General features: G+C 44.0%; 1 protein-coding gene across 2 annotated transcripts in view; it reads right to left on the bottom strand.

Moving 5' to 3' along the window:
• Nucleotides 1-8,757: 8,757 nt before the first annotated feature.
• glg1b (golgi glycoprotein 1b) overlaps nucleotides 8,758-10,320 on the bottom strand; it is a 28,253-nt gene continuing 26,690 nt past the window's right edge. The window contains exons 22-23 of one of the 2 annotated variants that reach the window (XM_029114175.2): nucleotides 10,118-10,224; nucleotides 8,758-9,607 (exon numbers count right to left, since the gene is read on the bottom strand). In XM_029114175.2, coding sequence (XP_028970008.1) covers nucleotides 9,440-9,607; nucleotides 10,118-10,224 — 275 coding nt within the window. In that variant the 3' untranslated portion in view covers nucleotides 8,758-9,439. The remainder of the gene's footprint in view (nucleotides 9,608-10,117; nucleotides 10,225-10,320) is intronic. The other variant, XM_029114176.2, reaches the window with a different exon arrangement.

The raw sequence follows: 10,320 nt of genomic DNA, 5'->3' as shown, positions 1-10,320 counted from the left end.
CTGCGTGGTATGGTCTTCAAACGTGCCAACTCATTGGTCAAACCATAAGGCAGGTCCGAATAGGCCACGCCCCGTGATAGAAAATGATAGAATTCAATCGAGATGTTGCATATTTTGAGTGAATCGCTGGTTGATTTTTCACCTTGACAGATCTGGAATTCGGTTCAGCAAAAGTTTTGTTACCGTCAGATACTCAAACCTCTAAGCTTCCTGACACACTTGCAATATAGCTGGCCACACACTATGTCTGTAAATGAAAATGTCAATGACTCCTAGGGAGTCAAAGTCAATCAATCAAATTTAGCAACACTTTTCATAGAAGCTTATGAAGAAACCCAGCCTAAAACCCTAAGGAGACAACCACAAAGTGATGCACACAGGAGAAACTTCTTAGTACAGTCCGAATTTAGGAAGGAACCTAGAGAGGACCTGGTCAGAGGACCTGGTCAGTTTTATAAACTTGAATATATTTGTTGTGGTGAGGACGCTCCACTTCACATGCAATATAAAGGACACTCAGGGGGCATGTGGTCTAAAATATCCCGGGTTCTCAGATCTCAGTTGGGCGTGGGTGGGCACTGCGTGGCTACTGGGTGAGCCTTGGTGGGTACTGGGCTGGCCTGGCCCATCCACATGAGAAATTGGCTCACTCAGTTTGAGCAGCAGCAGTTTTGACATACTGTGTTTTAAAAAACCTTTGTAAGATTTGAGGGTTTTCTGGCCACCCAAATCTCTTCAAGCCTACCCAGCAACACATTTCTGCGAGGTAGGGAGGGAAAGGGCACTGCCAGTCAGACGAGCGGGGAGCTTAAACCCCATTTGCATATGTGGTCCAGAACTGGGAGCTTACAACAATAGCCACAACTGGCACCTGAACACGTCTTGGAAAGATACTGAACAAGTCATGGAGAGATACTGAACACGTCTTGGAGAGATACTAAATAATTGTGTGGCCTTTACCTCTTGGATCAATTGATTCTCCTACACCCTGCTCTGGTCAGTTCTCAGTTTTAACCAGGTGATGGCGCCAAGCGTCTTTGGTTATTCGTGTTCATTTCTGGGGTACGCGGGGAGTCTCACCGACTTTGTAATTTTTACCTTTTACCCACACTCAGTTGATTGGTGGTGTTAGAACTGAGTGCTCCTAGCACTTGTTCTCGACCTGGTTGTGGTTTCAGAAGTGTCCTTGTATAGCTATTAATGGAGCTTCTTTGCACTGATTTGGTCTCGATGTAGTCTTTTCTCATCTTCTTGCAGAGTTGATTCAAGTCCTCTTCCTTCTCCTCCTTGGGATCATAGATGAAGTCGAGATTGATTCCTGAATCTCACTTCCTGTTCTCTAATCCTTTCTTCAACACCCTCTTCTTGAGCTGAGGGTTCCTGAAAATGTCTGTTTCCTCATTTTATATTTCTTCTGAATAGGGTGCAATGTACAGCCCTACCAGTGCAATACAGCTACGGAAAAAATTAAGAGGCCAATGCACCTTTTTCTTTCACTTCCAAAAATGTTGGAAAGGAAGGTTTTAAGTGAAGAACAGAAGGTTTAAAATTAAGAGACCACCTCAAATCGAATGCTTCTGTTCCTCACTCAAAACTTTCCTTTTCAACTTTTTTGGAGGTAGTCAAACTTGTTGCAGTTAGTGAAATTGTTCTGGAATTTGTCTTGAACCCAGCTACTAGTATAGATTATATGCTTACGCACACCCTTCTTCTGTAATTGACTCCATGTTGATACAGTGGGGAGAACAAGTATTTGATACACTGCCGATTTTGCAGGTTTTCCTACTTACAAAGCATGGAGAGGTCTGTAATTTTTATCATAGGTACACAATAACTGTGAGAGACGGAATCTAAAACAAAAATCCAGAAAATCACAGTGTATGATATTTTAATAATTCATTTGCATTTTATTGCATGACATAAGTATTTGATCACCTACCAACCAGTAAGAATTCCATCTCTCACAGACCTGTTAATTTTTCTTTAAGAAGCCCTCCTGTTCTCCACTCATTACCTGTATTAACTGCACCTGTTTGAACTTGTTACCTGTATAAAAGACACCTGTCCACACATTCAATCAAACAGACTCCAACCTCTCCACAATGGCCAAGACCAGAGAGCTGTGTAAGGACATCAGGGATAAAATTGTAGACCTGCACAAGGCTGGGATGGGCTACAGGACAATAGGCAAGCAGCTTGGTGAGAGGGCAACAACTGTTGGCGCAATTATTAGAAAATGGAAGAAGTTAAAGATGACGGTCAATCTCCCTCGGTCTGGGGCTCCATGCAAGATCTCACCTCGTGGGGCATCAATGATCATGAGGAAGGTGAGGGATCAGCCCAGAATTACACGCCAGGACCTGGTCAATGACCTGAAGAGAGCTAGGACCACAGTCTCAAAGAAAACCATTAGTAACACACTACGCCGTCATGGATTAAAATCCTGCAGCTCACGCAAGGTCCCCCTGCTCAAGCCAGCGCATGTCCAGACCTGTCTGAAGTTTGCCAATGACAGTCTGGATGATCCAGAGGAGGAATGGGAGATGGTCATGTGGTCTGATGAGACAAAAATAGAGCTTTTTGGTCTAAACTCCACTCGCCGTGTTTGGAGGAAGAAGAAGGATGAGTACAACCCCAAGAACACCATCCCAACCATGAAGCATGGTTCATTCTTTGGGGATGCTTTTCTGCAAAGGGGACAGAATGACTGCACCGTATTGAGGGGAGGATGGATGGGGCCATGTATCGCGAGATCTTGGCCAACAACCTCCTTCCCTCAATAAGAGCATTGAAGATGGGTCATGGCTGGGTCTTCCAGCATGACAACGACCTGAAACACAAAGCCAGGGCAACTGAGGAGTGGCTCCGTAAGAAGCATCTCAAGGTCCTGGAGTGGCCTAGCCAGTCTCCAGACCTGAACCCAATAGAAAATCTTTGTAGGGAGCTGAAAGTCCGTATTGCCCAGCGACAGCCCCGAAACCTGAAGGATCTGGAGAAGGTCTGTATGGAGGAGTGGGCCAAAATCCCTGCTGCAGTGTGTGCAAACCTGGTCAAGAACTACAGGAAACGTATGATCTCTGTAATTGCAAACAAAGTTTTCCTTAACAAATATTAAGTTCTGCTTTTCTGATGTATTAAATACTTATGTCATTCGATAAAATGCAAATTAATTACTTAAAAATCATACAATGTGATTTTATGGATTTCTGTTTTAGATTCCGTCACTCACAGTTGAAGAGTACCTATGATAAAAATTACAGACTTCGATATGCTTTTTAAGTGGGAAAACCTGCAAAATCGGCAGTGTATCAAATACTTGTTCTCCCCACTGTAGTTGTAGCCAATCACACCATTTGGTGGCGGTTGCAGCAGAGATCTGAAACGTATGCGAGCCAATAAAAAAGCAGTCTACGCATAAACTACCAGCATACAATCTTTGTGATTGCAGGTGGAATTGGATGCCTCTGGGAGTTTTTCCTGGACCCAGTTGGCATATATCACAGCTCACCTGTCAGGATAGAGTGGTATCTATTATATTCCACCATTAATTCTAATAGCATCCATACTTAACATATTCTATGAATGCATCCAACATCTCTAATGTAATGTTCCATCTATACTGCATTACTCCGGGGGAATCATTTTAATTATGTGAACATCTTTTACTAAAACTAAACATACCATTGAGTATATTATTCCTTTACTTTGATACAATTTTAACCTTAGTGCATTTTTACCAATAATAATCCCATAACCAATATTCCTTGTTCATGCTTTTTTAATTCAAACACATTTTTCTCGTATATATAAATATCTCTGAAAGAAATTAAGACACCATGCACCTTTTTCTTTCATTTCCAAAAAAGTTGAAAAGGAAGGTTTTGAGTGAGGAACAGAAGGGTTAGAATTAAGAGAACACCGTCTTAGTTTCTTTGTAATCTTCTAGGCGGGTGTCCTCAGCTTCACCTCCTCTGATTATAATTAGCTGTCAACTTGTCTTTGTGACTCATGGCACTCTCTGCTTGTACCTGTCTGCTTCCTTCTGTGGTTTATATTTGTAAGTATCAGGGATCCTAGTAATTCTGTGATCTGGCAGATGTATTGGTTGCTCTGCTGTTATGTGGTCTGGCTGTCTATTTCCTGTTCATACGCCTTTTCTCGTTTACACAGGACAATCAGCCACACCTCATTGTCCTGTGTTACCCTCTTCTTGAACTGCCAGACTTTATTTCATCATGCTGCCATACAGTACATGCTTTTCCTGTGCAGTATAGTAAGAGCAGTGTTGTTAGTGTGCTCAGAGAATTCCAACCACCGCCCTGTAACCCATTAACCTGGTTTTGGAGTTGGGTTGTTGTATAGGGTACCGTTTTTAGTTGTTATCACCTTCAGCCATCTATAGATATATTTCGTATTTAATTAGGAATGTTTTGAAATTAAAACGTCTGTATCTCCATGGGCTATACCGTAGTCTAGAACGTTGTTCGGGGCGGTTGTTTTTCCCAGATGTGATATTTATTTGGGCTTTATTTCCGTGTTATTTTTGGTCTAAATGTGTGGTAATGCCTTGGCCATTTGTTACAGCTACAGTCTTAATTAGTCAGGGCTAATTTAAGACAATGGTATGGTATTATGGTAGCAGAGTATGCTGTGATGTCCTTGGTATAATACACTTGCATACGTTCTAATTTTAATATCATTTTCCTATTCTGCAAGGAACCCGGTCTATCCATGTTTGGGTTCTCTAACCATAGTTCCCAGAGGGTCGGCATGGAACCAGAATCGCTTCCCTGAGCATCTGTTTAGAAGGGGTGTATCTATGATATAAGCAGATATGCTGCCAGGGGCCCTGGTCTCTCGTCAGGTCACATCCTTTAGGAGTTATGACTCGTCCCATTCGAAGAGTCAACATCGTTATTTGGTTTCCGACACTCTCCAGTATTGGTCTGAGGAAGGGGCCTTCTAGCACGCTGAAATTGTTTGAGGTTTTTGAGTAGGCTGATTTTACTTTGTTGTTTTTTGGTTGTCCAAAAAAACCCAATCCTTAACCAGATGGGTAAGTCAGTTTTTACTGCTTGTTGGCGGTAATAACAATCCATTCCTGTTGATACAGGATCTATTGTTAGTGTTCTTTGAGCCATTAGTCCTTTTAATGCAGCCATTATGTCTGCGTGCTGAGCTGTTCCTTTTATCTGGACTCCCTGTTTTCATCTTTACCAATCTTACATGTTACTCTGTGCCCCTTGGGAGACTGAATGTCATATCGTCCCACTTGTGGTACACATCTTATTTGTCACGTCTGCCCGTGACATTAAACACTCCAGGCCTTCATATTTCAGAGCATCGGTGTTCCTGATGGCACCTTCCTATTGTGGTTTCCTGGCCTCATACGCCTTCCTCCTTTTGTCTTTCTGTTCTGTTAATTTGGCGTATTACTCACTTGACAGGGTGTGTTGTTTTGAACTGGGCTTTTTCTGGCCTACTGGTTCCATGTTTGGGGTTTTCTCAACGCTACATCTGGGCCAGATACTGAAAATGCTTTTGAGGGATTCTGAACGTGTTTGGGAGAGGTACTGAACGTGTCTTGAGACATGACATTTCTATTGCAGCAGCACTTCTTAAATACAACACAGGAGGACAATTTAATATGAAAATCTGCAGACAGTTTTATTAAATTGACAAATGTTCATCTGTACAGCAAAACAACAATGTTCAATTTGTTAAATCTCAATATTATATCATGGCATGATTGAAAACAAAAATAACAGCACATCCATAACTTTGTACACAAAGAAAAATTACAAAATTGATAATCAGATCTTCAATCTGATAAAAAAAAAAAAGAAGAGATTTAATTTTTTATGTAGCTTACATCTGTCTGTTTAAGAGATTTGCGGTCAGTGGAGGTAAAACGAAGCAATGAGAGATTTCCCCTTTAACTCCTGGAGCTGTGGCTCTGTCCGTCCGTCTGTCTCTCTGCCCGTCTGTCTCTCTGCCCGTCTGTCTCTCTGCCCGTCTGCTGTCTTAACCCCACTTTAGGTGGACCCCATTCCTCACAGCCGGGTCCCAGTAGCAGATTAATCTGAACACAGTTGAACATTCCTACAATAACGAAGACAAACCTGCCGAACCTCCTCCATCAAATTCCAAAACCAAGCAGAGTAAACCTACTTCCAGTGACGGGAGGAACATTTGGGGTCCCTAAAGCTCAGGGTTTAGTGTTGTGGAGCAGGACCTTTGTTTCCACTGATCCCCTTCAGCTACAGAGAGTTGCAGCCTCTGCTATGGCCAGTCCCTATGGTTTCCCAATGAGTCCTCGGCTGAAGTTGGAAACAATCTAACCAATAGGGTTAGTTTTAAAGACCCATGTTCTCTGGTCAGTCCCAAAAGGTCTGCACCAGAAAGACCCAACCCCACACAACATTAACACAGAGAAAGCAACCCAGATCAGCATCCCTGGTATCAGATCACCACAGATCACCCGTCTCTGGTGGCACAGTATCTAGTATCAGATCACCACAGATCACTCGTCTCTGGTGGCACAGTATCTAGTATCAGATCACCACAGATCACCCGTCCCTGGTGGCACAGTATCTAGTATCAGATCACCACAGATCACCCGTCCCTGGTGGCACAGTATCTAGTATCAGATCACCACAGATCACCCGTCCCTGGTGACATAGTATCTAGTATCAGATCACCACAGATCACCCGTCCCTGGTGACATAGTATCTAGTATCAGATCACCACAGATCACCCGTCCCTGGTGACATAGTATCTAGTATCAGATCACCACAGATCACCCGTCCCTGGTGACATAGTATCTAGTATCAGATCACCACAGATCACCCGTCCCTGGTGACATAGTATCTAGTATCAGATCACCACAGATCACCCGTCCCTGGTGACATAGTATCTAGTATCAGATCACCACAGATCACCCGTCCCTGGTGACATAGTATCTAGTATCAGATCACCACAGATCACCCGTCCCTGGTGACATAGTATCTAGTATCAGATCACCACAGATCACCCGTCCCTGGTGACATAGTATCTAGTATCAGATCACCACAGATCACCCGTCCCTGGTGACATAGGATCTAGTATCAGATCACCCGTCTCTGGTGACATAGGATCTAGTATCAGATCACCCGTCTCTGGTGACAGTTACATTAGGGGTTGAGATCCCTTCAATGTGTGTCAAACACAGAGAACAGAGATCTTATTATGCCACACTTCCTAGTTTCTAGGGGAGGTATGGGACAGTCCTCCACCACCCTGGGGCACTACCACACAGTAGAGACCGGGTGACCAGGAAGTGCTGCAGTAAGAGCAGAAAAAGAGCAACCATGTTAAACAAGCAGCATTCCGTACGTAAATGCATTAATCAGATGAGTCTAGCAAGGCTGGGGGTTCATGGGGCTCTGGCGCACCGCTAAATTACATTAAATATGCTGAGAATATCTACCCAAACCTGTAGTCATTTTTAAGTCCTAATGACATGATGGTAGTCCAGAATACTGGGTTATTGCCCTGCCCTCTGCATAAAGAATTGCATGAACGCCCACACTGCTGTCGGAGCCGATAAGTTTATCCAGGCATCACCTCAAAGCAGAGGCCTTGTAAAAACGCTCAATCAATTATTAGTGTACAATAAATAAGGCCGCAAATAAATCAAACAACTTAAATCAACAAATGTGCAGTGATTCAGTACGCATTGATATGACGCATCGGTAACGCAGTAATATGCATCTAGGCATTCGCATTTTCACTTGGAGAAGTGAATTCCCTGTGTGCAGATGAGGACCTCAACACCAGGAAGGACAGTGCAGATGAGGACCTCAACACCAGGAAGGACAGTGCAGATGACGACCTCAACACCAGGAAGGACAGTGCGGATGAGGACACCAACACCAGGAAGGACAGTGCGGATGACGACACCAAATGGGGACAGTGTGGACAAAACTTTTTTTAGCGAGACCCCTTTTAATGTGAACCAAATGTCACCCTACGCCCTGTGCAGAGCGCTACTTTAGACCACAGACCTATGCTCCACAAAGGGAATGGGGGCATTTGGGACAAATTCTCGGTCTCGCCTCCGACAGGTTGTCCCGTTTCCTGGGACATTGCCGGATGGTAAATGAAAGATGGCTGCCAAGGCATATATGGACGTGTGTACGCAACGCGCCAACACTGTAGCTTTACACTTAAACACGTTAAACCTCACATTTCTTCACCTCACACACATGCGCACACACAAAAACAAAAGAACAAAGAAACACACAAACACATACGAGCACTTGTTTCTCTGTACTTCAGAAATATTATCATACATTTTCTCCAACCCTAAACCCTATAGCCTGGTCCCTAACACTTAACCCTAACCACTGAGCACTAAAATAACCCCAGTAATAAAACCAACCTAACTGCTCAGCAGAAAATAACAAGTTTCAATATGTGGACCGAATTGACAGGTTGTACTATCTTTGTGGGGTCCATCTTTCTGAAAGTATAACCAGGATATCGCACTACCAAACACACACACACACACACACACACACACACACACACACACACACACACACACACACACACACACACACACACACACACACACACACACACACACACACACACACACACACACACACACACACACACACACACACACACACACACACACACACACACACACACACACACACACACACACACACACACACACACACACACACACACACACACACACACATCAAAACAACAACAAAGAAAGCAATAAAGAGACAAAAAAAAATACCATATAAAAACTGTACAAGAAATAAAAAAAAACTGCAAATCATCTTTCAGGGCAAAATAAGAGAAACATATAAGACTCTCTCACACTGGTGGCCATTTTCAATAGTGGCACTGAAAATGGAGGATGTCAGTGGTGTGAGATGCTGTTTTCAGCCATCTCTTTTTGTCGCAATAACACGGCCACCGTTGAAAATGGGCCCATGGCACGAGACCTATCGGAGGGCTGTTTGGAAAGAGACCTTGAAGCCTCGTGTCGGACTTCAAACAGTCACAATGAGGTCTCTGAAGGCGAGAGAAAGACAAAACAAAGCTTGACGAGATGAATCAGAAGGCGTTCATTCCAAGGATACGAGGGGTGACTGGTGTTGGGGCGGAGCAGGCTTGGGTCATTTCCTTGCTTGGGTGGATCCAATGGAGCCTTTGGAGAACACTGTCCCCTGTCCCAAATGGAACCCTTTTCCCTACATAGAGCAATTATTTGGACCAGAACCTTTTGGGGTTAGTTATTCCACAGAGCCAGTTGACCAAGCAGACAACAAGGATACATAATCCAACAGGACTGGTCACCGTGCACCATCTAGGGAATAGTGTGTCATTTGGGTCTCAGCCCATCCGTCTCTCCGTACATCTGGCCACCTGTCTTCTACCTGTCCTTCAGTTCTCTGGTCACTCTCTTGGTGATGCGTCCACACAGCAGACCAAACAGGAAGAGGGTCATAACCCCCATGGCCATTATCAACAGGATGTAGTTCTTAGAGGGAGAGGTCATGACCTGCACAGCCAGGTCTGAAAAACCTTCCGCTGGCGCCACCTGGAGGAAAGAATGGGAAAAGAGTGTATCAGGGGTTCAGTGTTGCGTGTGTTTCTGTTAGCATCCTGAATGTGTAACAAGCAGTATAACGCCATAACATTTCAGTCATTTGGCAGACAGTGTTATGCAGAGGTAAGAGTTGATTAATTTAGCAGACAGTTTTATTCAGAGGTTAGAGATAATTAATTTAGCAGTAAGTGTTACTAAATCAACCTCCAACAGTGAGGCTGTACTGTTTCATAATCATTTTTGTCCTGGCCCACCACAGACACTGCACTCAGCACTCGGGGACTGCAACGCAATGCCCCATGAACTGATCTACTTGGGACCCCTCTAGACTAGGAGGCAACCCCTGTGGTCAATGGTCCGAGTGCAGAAACTGGCTCATCACATGACCACAGGAAACCGGTGTGCTTCGTCTTTGTCGCTCTGTACGTCTTTGTCCGTCCCAGTTTCCCTACGTAAGCATAAGTTTGTGCCATTGTCTGAGCATTATTGTAGTGTATTTACCTTGGCCGCAAAGCTCCACATGTCGATGCGGTCCTGAAGTCTCTTCTTACACTCAGGCTGCAGACGAACTCGTTTGTCCTGGACCGACTCCAACAGGCAAGACATCTCTAGAAGGAAGAGAGATGGCAACTAATAACTATACAACACGAGATACAACGATTAACTATATAACTACAGAACAAGCGATGCAACAATTAACAGTA

The sequence above is a fragment of the Esox lucius genome, chromosome 17 (genome assembly GCF_011004845.1).
Source record: "Esox lucius isolate fEsoLuc1 chromosome 17, fEsoLuc1.pri, whole genome shotgun sequence".
In the NCBI taxonomy this organism is placed as follows: Eukaryota; Metazoa; Chordata; class Actinopteri; order Esociformes; family Esocidae; genus Esox; species Esox lucius.
This window is presented reverse-complemented; position numbering and strand designations above follow the sequence as displayed.